Source organism: Dreissena polymorpha, chromosome 6 (genome assembly GCF_020536995.1).
Source record: "Dreissena polymorpha isolate Duluth1 chromosome 6, UMN_Dpol_1.0, whole genome shotgun sequence".
Lineage (NCBI taxonomy): Eukaryota > Metazoa > Mollusca > Bivalvia > Myida > Dreissenidae > Dreissena > Dreissena polymorpha.
The window spans coordinates 86441424-86454442 of record NC_068360.1 but is presented as its reverse complement, the minus strand read 5'-3'; the positions used below and the strand labels follow the sequence as shown (position 1 = coordinate 86454442).

Genomic DNA, 13019 nt, shown 5'->3' with positions numbered 1-13019 from the left:
TGAAAAATAATTTAAATCCCTTAAATCCCTTAAAATATGCTGTTATGTTCACGTGTGTAATTCCATTCACGCGATTTCAAGGTCAGCGTTCCTATTATCCCAACCACACATCCAATCATCGTTTATCACATTGTTTTAGCTAAGTATTTATGATAAATTCATAACCGCTAAGTAGCATACTTTTCATCTTGATTTACACTGCCAATACGTTCATTCGTATTTGTATTTGAACAGAACAGAACAGAACACAACTTTATTTACATCTCAGGCATACAAGTATGCAGTAAGAGGAACAATTTATGTGAAGTTATACAATATTTCAATGCACTTGAGCTTCGCGGTTAACGGCGTACCGTCAAAATACAGGTACAAGAAACAAAAACAAAAAGACAGAAAATTACAACAACAAAAAACAAACAGAAAAAAATGGTAAGTGGGATGATGCAAGGAACAAAATAGCGTTGTATTTTCTTACTCGTATAAATGATGGGAAGTATTACAATACAATTCACAATACAATTCACAAAACAATTCAAAATACAATTTACACTTCAATTTTATGTATATTTGGACACACACGCAACTAGGATAAAGGGCGAATTATTTGATATTTCTTAAAAGGGTGTTAGCGAATTTACTAAATCTATGTAGGTAATCAACATTTTCTGTGGTCATTATATATTTGAGTTTATTAACACTAGGAACAAGTCTTGAGAACATATTTATATCGATTCTAGCGGTAGTAAAGTGGGTGCAGTTTAAAATGTAATGTTCTTCATTGCCGATATAGCCTTCATTACATTAAGTGCAGAGTCTATTTAGTTCGGGTGTGCCGTTCCATCTGCCAGTTTCGATTGGGAAATGATGATTAGCGATGCGGAGCTTTAATATAGGTACATACTTAGATTTGGGAAGAAGCTTAAGGTAATTCTAATATTCAAAATTGTTTTTAAATGAATTATAAAATTTGCCTTTGTTTGATTGGTTCAAGTCTGCATGCCACTGCTGAATGTATTGATCAATGAGTACACGTTTAACTTGTAATGATAGTGATTTCATACTGGGCGAGTTTTGTTCATGCCACACGATCGATTTGCCTGTCGTATCCAATATTTGTTTAATTTTAGATATCCATTTAAAGTTACGCGTGTTGTTGTTGATAAGGTTAATATACATTTTGTTAGAATATTTATTGTCATTTCCAAAAAGAGTTCTACTCCAAAAGCCTATCATTTTGCTGTAAATAGTGACAGATAGCGGATATCTACCAAGTTCACCGTATAACATATATGACGGAGTACTTTTACGTGACATAGTAATTTTTCTTAGGAATTCTCTATGTACTCGTTCTATAATGTCTAAATTTTCGTAAACCCATATTTCACAGCCATATGTCAGTATTGGTACAATAGTATGATCAAAAAGTTTAAATGTTAAATCTAATAGCAAATCTGAATTATTTGCACGGATATAAAGTAAATGCATTGCTTTTTTAGCTTGTTCGATATTTGTTTGGCGTGCGCTGAGAAATGAAACGTTAGCCGAAAATATGACACCAAGGTATTTGTATTGCTAAACAATTTCGATTTCATTTCTGCCAATGTAAAATTTATAGGTCGCGATGTTTCTAGCCCCAAATATGATTATTTTTGTTTTATTAGTGTCAGCATTGAGTTTCCATTGCGTGCAGTATTCATCAAATGCATTTAAACTTCTTTGAAAATCTTTTTCATCGTCTGAAAGAATTATAGTGTCGTCGGCGTATAACAAAACAAGAAGCTTCAGCCAGAGATAAGCACTAGATGGATCAGGTATTTCAACACCTTTACCTTCACGTATAATAATATGGCTCTCAAGGTCATTTAAAAATATAGAAAAAAGGATCGGTGAAAGATTTTCACCTTGCCGAACGCCGTTTTCGCATGGGAAAAACGGAGACGAGTAATGGTCTAGGGAAACGCATGATTTGATATTTTGGTACATGTTATAAATAGGAGCTTGATAGCAGCTTTAACCATTGTCCATTTCTCCAGACTTTGTCGAAAGCCTGAGAGAAATCTATAAAGGCACAGTACAACTTCGTTTTATTTTTGCGCAGGGTTTCACTTAAAGATTGAAGAACAAATATGTGGTCCAAACAAGAGTGATTTTTTCTAAAACCTGCCTGATTTTCGTTTAAAATTTCATTCGATTCCAAAAATTGGTTAAGTCTCTCATTTAAAATTGACGTGAAGAGTTTTCCAAAACAACTTAATAATGTTATGGGCCTATAGTTATTAGGGTCGCTGCGGTCACCTTTATTTTTGTAGATAGCATAAATTGTGCCTTCAAGCCAGCTATTAGGCATATGACCAGTATCAAGTATCATGTTGAACAACTTTACATAAATAGCAAGAAACATGTGTTTAGTATTTTTTATATATTCATTTAGTATGTTATCACTAGGCCCAGCTGCTTTTGAATTTTTAATGCGTTGAATATTCGCTTCAATTTCGGTCTCGGTGATAGGCCTGTTTAATTCCAGCGTGTTGTACGGGACCGGTTCACTTGTATCTAAGATAAACTCATTTTTTTCGGTGCTATCATTATAATTTATGTTTTTAAAATGATTATAGAGCGAATCCAAACTCAGTGATTTCTTAGATTTTTTAGCGCCAATTCTATGTTTATATTTCCAATATTTTTTGGGGCTCTTCGAATGCATTGTACGTAATGTTTGTGCATTTTTAAATTTATATTGGTTATTAAAAAATTCATAGTTCTCTTGTAATTCTTACTAGCATTTTGTAACAAAGTCTTATTTGATAACGATCGCTCACATTTATATATGTTTTTGGCTTCATAATAGCAAGTTTGTGCTTGTTTGCATTTAATACCAAACCATGGCCTTAGTTTCACGGAAGTCCCTTCTTACCTAAAATCAAGTTAAGGCGAAAAGTGTCGTCCCTGATTAGCCTGTGAGGACTGCACAGGCTAATCTGGGACGACACTTTACGCACATGCATTATGCCCAGTTTTCTCAGAACGCGACAAAAATCTACTCACCATTTTCCTGGGAAAGCTAAGGCGACGTAAGCGGTTTTAGTACTAAGTAAAAATACTCATGCCTGTAAGTGAAAAAGGTGCTTCCAATAGACAGATTATTGACAGTATTATTATGGTGCTTGTAATATCAATAAAACACGTACACATTAAATATGTAAGTTCCAAACTTCTGTCATTAACTGTTAAAACAATGGAAAGAACGTTGTTTTGGCATAAGGATGCATACTCATTTACAGCGTCACAGAAAGTGCTCTTGTCATAGGGTGAGAAAATTGTGCGGCAAGTCCAGGACTCGAACCCGGTACATCTCGCTAACAGGGCGAGCGCTCTTTCGACTGAGGTTACCGGGCCGCCACACAACTTCCAACCTTATGTGACTAAGTTCAGACCTTGACACTCTCATTTATAATTATATCTCAATAATCAAATTTCAAAATCATAATAATAAGACTTTCTTTAAATCAATAACCGCTAGTCGTTTATTTAATGCAAGTAGCTAATTGCCTGCACAATCAAGGACAATACAAACACTCATCCATTAAACATAAAACATGAGTACAGGTAGAGTGATCAACAATCTTCAACCGGCCTAAGAGCAGTCTCACTCTTTGCCAAGATTTAATTACAAAACACACATGCTTACATAAATATTGGACGTATATCATAAATAGAACTAAAAAGAAAAAAGAAATACAGGAACATATATATTCGATTTAACTAGTGTTGAATAACTATTTGGTAAAACATTTACCATTGTAACATAATTACAACTTTCTGAGGAACAACCTCATGGACTGTAGACAAGATTCAGCTCATTCCAATTTGTTGTCAAGATTTGTGAAATAAGCATCATTAAATGTGCCGCATCATGCGAAAGTGGGCCTTATACCAAATGCGGTCAGCGTAACTTCAGCCCCACAAACAAGCTACCCTGTATAGCGGACAGCGTAGTTCCCTATCAGACGTCGCGAATGCGCAGGCTGGTCTAGAGGTACGCTGGCCGGAAATGACATAAAACAGTAACAATTCCTGATCATCGTAATACATCTCAAGGACGAGCCGTACATCAAAGTGCTACATGTCCGATTAGATAGCTAGGATGTTTATGCAAAATACCAATAACTTATCTTACCAAATCATAAATAGTGATAAATATCTCATATTGGAGCCGGACTATGACAATTTACTCTGTTGTTTTCCAATGTCGAATGTTTATGCTCTTTTAAAATTTTGCTGTTCATGAAACGGTAAAAAATGAAATATCTGAATGTTTACCATTTAGTGATGCGATAAAAGGCTAAAATGAGAGTTTCACTTGAAATAAATATATACTAAAATGCATACTATATCTTAATTTTAAGCTCATATGATAAGAAACGTAAACTTAAACAAGTTAGTTGTAAATAATATTGAATGCTTAAATGACTCGTCTAATACCATCACCACAGCATGTTGCAGCCTACGCCTCAACTCCATAATTGCCAATAATCGGACACAAACTTTCGCCATTGTCAGATACTTGTTAACAGTATCTGGATTTTTGCATGTATATTACGGCTCCCGAAAAATTATCTGTGCTATTGTCTAAAAACACGTGCCGAGAACGGAAAAACGGACATGGCGGTCGACAATTGTCATAGCATATACATTCAATTCAATTGAACCGTCGTCTACTGGTGTTCTAAAACCTTGCCATTTACTTGAAGCGACAAGGATAAACTGCATTCCGTCATAAGGTAAGTCTGACAAAAAGATAATAATACCAATATACTTACTAAAATTAATTTAATAATAATAATAATAATAATAATAATAATAATAATGACTATAATAAAATTAACGAAGAAATAAATAATAATACTGTATAACTACACAAACAGACTACATTTAAGGATAGATTTTTATCGATTTGTAATTACTGACTATGAAGTATTTTCTAAAAGTATTATCCATTTATTTAAATAATTTCAATGATGAACTGTCCTGATTTTAAGATAAAGTAATAACGTACCCATTTAATTTCACATCAAAACAGCTGTCGTACAAAAGCAAACTATTATATTGTGAATGTATAGGATGACAAACCACGATTCGTCCGACACAGTGAGTCAAACGATGACCAAAGGCATCCAATTTTTCTAATAAGTTTATATGAATCAATTACCCAATTATAAACAGTTAATTAGACAAATGATAAACAGTTAATTATACTCAAATGGTAAACAGTTTAGTATAATCTATTGATAGACAATTTAGTATAGTTCGATGATACTGTAATCAAATTGACATTGGTATCAGACGATATGGAGATGTTGTTTCTAAGATGGAAATTCAATGTCAATTGACACTCCGAACGTTGCATGAACTAGCCTTTACAAACAACAAAATGTGTACGAGCCATTCTCATATTTTCATGTACACTTGTTTGTGAGGATTTATTACTGAGCAATTCTTAAGTTTTGAACAGTAAAGTCACGTACGTGTAAGCAACCGAACGAATGAAAATCCACCGAAGTATTAGATGTACATCGTTTAAACGTATTTATTACATATCGCGTGACTTTTTCATTTAAAATTTCCAAATATAATGTTTAAGGTCATATGGGACAAAATATAATGACAACCTCCGTGAAGCTAAACATAGAACAAAGGAAAACAAGAATTTAGTGAATGTTAAAATGTGAACTTACCTTAATGAGAAAATGCTTTTGTGCTTCAACTGTTATAACAAATTCTAACCAGCAAGAAAAATTTGCAATCCCATTTGCATTTATAATGAGCAGTACGATTTCGTTTCATGAGAATCGTGCCACAAAGAATTATTATTCCTCACGTAAACACCACATGTAAAATGTCCATATACTTCATGTCCGACAATATTTAATGTCCCATATAGGACATTGTATTGTGTCACTCTCGCGTTGAGCTAAAATAGAACAATAGAAAGCCTCAAAATGAACGATTTGAAAACTTTGCAATTACCTTACACGGCGGAGAATGCTCGCATCCATGCGCTTTTTAATAAAATGATATAGACAGAACTTAGTTCAACACGATTTGATATGACGAGTACCACGGAAAATGCAGGCCAAAGCCAGCGATATTGCGATACAATCAAGTCAAACGTAATGCAATGTATTGCTTCAACAATTAATTTTCTCGCATAGCTCAACTTATGAAAGACATTATACACTTTCGAACGGAATTTGATATTGGCCTGGGATTTAGGAATTCAGCAAACACATTACACGATTTTTCTGAATCGCGTTTTAGTTTAAAGATAACATCCGCGAACATGCGATGATGTTCATGCAAAATGATATACAAGAAAAAAAATTATATCGATCACACGCATCTATTATTCGCACCTCTTGATATTTTTACAAGCAAAACATCAATTGATATTCGTAACTTATTTGTCTCAGTGAACACTTAAATATTCATTAACTGATTATACTTACAAAAACATCGCTTTTGTTTTTATGCTACAAGATAAATATAAAAAAGGTACACATTGTATGCAACATGAATTTTTCAAACATACAATAATCCAAAAATTAATTTAATAATGGAATAAGGAGAAAATACTATTCTTAAAGCTAAATTGCGCAAATAGAAAATGTGGAATTTCTCCTGTTAAAAAGTAAGTAGTTTCCTATTATTTTAATATTCTTTGAAAACTATAAGCTTTAATCGAATATAATGAAAGCGGAGTACTAAATAGACCATTAAACATTTTGTACATAAAAAAAACACACAAAATATATAATTTTTAATTAAACAGGTGTAATAATTAAACTGCCAGTCCAGAAACCTTTATATAGAAGTGCTTCAAATAAATTGCTTATCAAAATCAAAGTACCGGTAGCATATTTATTAATAGTTATGAATAACATTACTTACTGATTGTGAGACCTTTAAATTCTGTTTGAAATAAAACACTGTTGATAATGACATTGTTTTGTTAGTGCCTGTGTCATTTAACGTGATGCCTTCATATAAAAATATAATTACGTTATTTTATTTTTTTCTTTACACATTTGAATGTTAGCGAAATTTGAGTTTCGATCGAAAAAGAGTTTGCTTGCATTGAAAGTATTACAAAATTTGAAGGCTGTTGTGTTAATCAATAAAACAATAAAACATTAATATAACCTTTACATATTTGAACAGTGTGTTCATTGTTTTATAATAAAGCATATTTTCAAGCTTGAGTGAACATTCAAAGGTAATCGATTCGGTTCAAACGCCACTGTTTTGAAGGATGCGTATTCAGTTTTGTATAAGCCTATGTTTTTATTCAATATATCAACTTCAAACCAAGAAAAAATGTTTATGCTATTATTTTCAACTGCAACATTAAGTACGTTGTTTCTACCCTTCGATAGCTAGCACGTGGTTCCCATCCATTTCCATGATGCTATATATATTTTGATCACGTGTTTCCCTGTATTGGGTCTACAGGTCAATAATCCCACGTGATCGTCAGTAAAAGGGGCCTTTTCACAGATTTTGACATTTTTTGAAGTTTTTCATTAAATGTTATGTATTGATAAATGTAAACATTTGCTCTAAAAAGCTCCAGTAAAAAATCAAGAATAAAATTTAAAAAAGAAAAAAAAGTAACCTCAACAGGGCTCGAACCACTGACCCCTGGAGTCCTGGCGTAAAATGTCTCCGACTTAGACCCCTCGACCATTCTTCCGCATGCAGTGTCAGATGTATTTCATACTATATATAAGCAATCATCGTAGTTTCACAAAATATAGCGATAACAACAGAACTCTTAAAATTATTCAATCGTTTCGCGTTGCAACGCTTTATTATTTTCAGGTTTTTAAATCGTCAATGATGCATATAATGGCTATATTAGAGCATGGTAAATTTTCAGTATTACTGTTTTCTCACAAATATCATAACTAAATCGAAAATTTGCGAATCTGAAACAACTTTTTATAATTTTGTCAATTCACCAAAACGTGAAAAGGCCCCTTTAAGCTCTTGTTTTAAATTCCATGATCACGTGTCGTATAGGAAATCAAACGAATAATAGTTAATTTTTTGTAGCCTGTAAAAAACACAAAACTTTTCTTTAGACCGATTTTAATTATTGATTTTAAATTGTCGTCCTTACAGAAAGTGCATATTGTATTAATACTTATTTTAATATTAAGATAGGACTAAGATAAATCGTAGCTAAATATGCTTTGGATCTTTTTATTCATGTAAACAGGTACATCATAGTATTAACATACGTTTATGTTAATATGAAATGTCCATCTTTCCTTAGATATTAAGTTCAGTTAATAAACCTTTAATCAACTGCCCATATATATATATGCGTGTTCAAACGGTTTGTTACATATACCATTAAATAATGTGTAATCACATTTATCTTCATTTTTTATTATAGCTAAACCATCAATATTTGATAGATAATATGTGTATATTAAATTAATTGTTCATCAATTAACAAACAATTACAATGGATAAATTATTCTCCTTTTATTAATGATAACCTACAATATTGATTTTGTTGCTTTTATGTGTTGTTGTTTTCAACTTAAAATGTTTGAATTGACGATTACATATAGTAGAAAAAATATTTTTCAGCAACAAGTAAAATTTCAAATTTGTTCTTCATTCGGTAAAATGAAAAGAAAAGTGACATGTGATCTTTATTTGCAATTTCGAAAGAAACATAACAAAAAAAGGCCTATGTAAATTTTCTGTTAATATCCAAAGGATATAAAATATAAGTTATTTTCATGTTCTGCAATGCCTCAAAGTGATATTGATTGATGACAAATATAACAAATAACGAGTATTTAATATGATATACACTGCAAAAAGTTGTATTAATGAAATGAATACTTAACATATTTTAAAATAATACAAAAGTGTGAATTCGGTTAATGTACTCCTAATTTGAAGTTTGATTATATTATCTAGGTCTATTCTCTAAGGGCCACAACGTCTGCAAACGTTTCTGAAAAACTGTTCACGTCATCCAGCCAGTTTTTTTCACGGAGCGACGGCAACGTTTCTTCGACAGCCGACCCATATATTTCACGTTCCCCCATAACTGACAACGTTTCTACCACTCGTGATCCATTCGATCCTCTCAGCGGCGACAATGACACTGCATCTACGACCGCTGACCCGTTTGTTCCCCGCAGCGGCTATGACTTTCCGGTGTTTGGCATGCAGGACGGAACATTTGTCTACCTTCATAGCCTGGCTATCGGCTCCCTGTCCACCAGCCTCATCTGCGCCATCATCACAATCGTTCTCTCTTTCCGGAACAACAACTACCTCACTTTCTTCAGCAAGTGGTCTCGTAGCGAGCGATACGTCGTCTACATGGCGATCTGCGACGGCATTTTCAATATCTCGCACACTATTGAGCACGTGCATGGCCTCGTGGTGTTCGGACACGCGCGCCCTAAGGAGCTGTGCGCCTTCTACGGCTTCATGGTCACGGTATTTATCGGGGCCCAGAACCTGCTCGTGAACGTCATCGCCATTAGCGTGTTTTTCATCATCTATTTCGACAAGAACATCAACTTCGGAAAGAAAGACTGGAAGCTGCTTCTCTATTGCTTTGGAGTACCTTTTGTTGGAGCTGTAGCAGCAGCGGCCGGCGATCAGTTTGGACCAATAGAATTATTGTGAGTGATTTTCATTTCTTCGTTTGTTCTATTCATAATTGTGAACATCAACGTGCGATTTATGATTGCTTAAGTAAATTGTATTAAACAAATCATTTTCATCAACTTGATCAACTAAATACATTAATTAAATCTCGTCTGCTTAAACACGTAAATTTTCCATTTTTTAAATCTAGAAAATTGATATTACCAAATTAATTATGATATTGGATCTTGTAAAAAAAAATTTAATTCACATATTTTCTGTTTCAGTTAATTTAATTTAATTTTTATTCACGTTTATAGTTACACGTATATCGTTTTACATGTAGGTTTTCATACCTCCTCTGTTTGATTTCAGTTGCGCATTCGACCAGGTGAAAGGTAGAATGAGCAATTTTCTCTTCAATACAATCCCGATTATCGTAATCACAGGCGTCAACTGCATCGTCTATCTGTTGACATGGAAACGTATCCGGGATCATACACGCGAGGTTAAGCAAGCACTGGGCATTGAAAACTCTCGCATGAGGACGTCCACCAGAGCAGTCAGAAACATGTCCATGTTCGTGGCCGCTTTCTTCGCGCAGTGGTCAGGTGTGGCGGTGCACGCTGTATGGGGGCTGGTCACTCTGCACATTCACAAGGTCCTCTATTTCCTGATCGTCTTCTTTGCCAACATCGGCGGCCTCTTGAACCTCATTGTGTTTCTCATCATCCGCAAGTCGCATCCAGCCAAGAAGAGCCCGTAAAATCATCAGCTGATAGTCTTGAATAGCAGCAACCGGACGTCCGGTACAAAATCAATGGATTGAAGGTTGGAATTATACACATTTGTCTGTCTGAAACGTATCTATTCTCAGCGCAAATAAACCGATACTAGAACGATATAGAGGCTAATCTAAGCGGTCACCTGCCTATAGCGGTCAGCAAAAATCATTCTCCAGACGAAAGTCATTCTATATTACACCTGAGTATACGGTCACCTGGCTTAAGCGGCCAATGGTCAGTGCATGTTACTTTGAAAGCCATTTTTCACCTGTTTTTGAGAATGCAGTTTTTACAGTATGTTTAACACGCGTTTAGACAACGTGATTGTAAAATTAAAATCTGCATGTTTTGTGTCATCATCTGCAGCATCACATCCCCAACAAAAACAAAAACCATCACCATTAGGAGCTGCGGAAAATGAAATGGCGTCTTTGGCGTTTTGACAATTTAAGAGTGCCCTCCAAGTTTACAAAAATCCTAATTACGTCTTCTGTATTTTTACGGACGAGTTTTAGAGAAATAAATCTGTTACATATTACACTTCTTTTTAAATCTTTCATCTTTTGAAAATACTTTAGAATATCCGTCCGTTTTATAATCAATTAGATTTCAATCAATTCGTCGTTTCCTTTATTTCGTTTAACTATAACAACTTCATTTAGCATAATTCTATTATGACAATTGTTATTCAATATTATCATAGGTGGTATATTGTATGTTATAGCTACAGAGTTGAAACTTCAATATAAGTTTAATCATTTGAACAACCTGCAGTATTGCAAAAGGTCATTTCAAAAAAGCACCATATTTCTGTATTGTGTCTGCTTGTGTCAGGTTGTTTATGGTTGTGCCTCGTTGTGCCTCGTTGTGTCTGGCTGTGTCTGGTGTCGCCGAGTGATGTCAGTTGTTGGCCAGGTGGTGCCTGGTGGTAACCAGATTTCAAAAATTAATTATTACTCAGTTGTTTTGTAAGTTTTGTAATACGGCATACTAGTATTGAGCCTTACATAAGTTGTTTGTTTCCGTTCATCCGACCGACCCTAATTTGGTTCCCCTACTAATAAAAAATAATGTGCATTCCATGATGATTGATTTTTTTTCATGTTTCATGTTCGCCTAAATGGATCATATTTGCGAAATTAAGAGCTATTTGTAAGTTTTTGTTAAATAAATATATTTATATATGAGAAATACTGTGTGTATATTGAAAAATGTAACGAAAGAAAAAACGTTTGGCCGACAACCTTCCTTTTTCTAACAGATGTTTGAGAAACAAACAACTTATTTGAGTGTCTGGAAAAACAGCATTATTTTAAGAGATCTGTTGAAAAAGGTTTCACTATGTCCAAAATATTGAGTTTCTGTTGTAATTTATTATATTAACGGGGTGATATGTTGCAAATGGAATTATAATTGAAGTTAATTTGTAAATGTTTATAAGGTTTTAATGTTGTTAAATGGGTTTTCATTATGCGTTTACCGGCATTGGAGATATAGGTATGTATTTCATGAAAATTATATTTTACGTTGTTATGAAACGTGTATATTTACAATATGCTTGTTATTCAGTGTATCTATTAATTGGTTTGTGAAAGTATTAACAAATGTATGTCAATAAAACATAAAAAATAATCGTGCGTGTAGGTATCTGTGCTTATAATAAGAACTGAAACATTAATTACACTTCTAGAATTAAAGTACAGCTGTAGCCATTGTGCTATGTCCGCGGTGACAAAGCGATCGTAAAACCACCGCGGTTCTGGGTCCATGGTGGTCGTTGTTTCTGTACACCGCGGCAAATATCTAACCAGGAAATCGTACCGCATGCGTTCGCCCACTGCGTGGGGATATTGTGGTTATCACCGCGTTCTGTCCGTTCGTCCTGGCCACTATCTCCTCCTACATTATTAGCACTAGAACATTGAAACTTACACACATGGTAGCTATGAGCATATGTGCGACGGTGCACTATTTTGAATTTTGATCTGACCCCTGGGTCAAAAGTGATGGGTGGCGGGGCAGTTTTCCTTATATGGCTATAGTAAAGTCTTGTTAACACTCAAGTTCAGGTTATTTTACATTAATTTCTTCATTTCTACACCGATTTACTTCATATTGATAATGAACATCTCTTATGACACTACGGTCAATCTCAACTATGTATGGCCCCATTACCAACCCCGGGGCGCCCCGCCCACATAGACCACACCCACCCAAAATTTTGTTTTAACAGAACTTTTCCATTTATTCATTAATTGACTACAAATTTATACTGAACATCTCTTATGACAACACGGTCTATCTCGACCATCCATGTCCACATAATACACCCCAGGACCCCGCCCACATAGGCCACATCCACCCAAAAATATTTCGAACCCAACTTTTGCCATACCCGAATTTTTGTACGTACCAAAAAATTCGAAAACAATTTGTGGGTACGAAAATTTTTGGTACGAAAAAAACTATTTATGGCCCCATAACCAACCCTGGAGCGCCCCGCCCACATAGACCACGCCCACCCAAAACTTTGTTATAACATATCTTCTTCAT

At 34.4% G+C, this 13019-nt stretch overlaps 1 protein-coding gene across 1 annotated transcript; it reads left to right on the top strand.

Annotated features, from left to right (window-relative positions):
* Positions 1–6107: 6107 nt before the first annotated feature.
* Positions 6108–10447, top strand: LOC127835871 (uncharacterized). The gene is made up of 3 exons (XM_052362295.1): positions 6108–6170; positions 8998–9716; positions 10057–10447. Exons 1-3 carry the CDS (start codon positions 6108–6110, stop codon positions 10445–10447), a joined length of 1173 nt encoding a protein of 390 aa, XP_052218255.1.
* The last annotated feature ends 2572 nt before the right edge of the window (positions 10448–13019 follow it).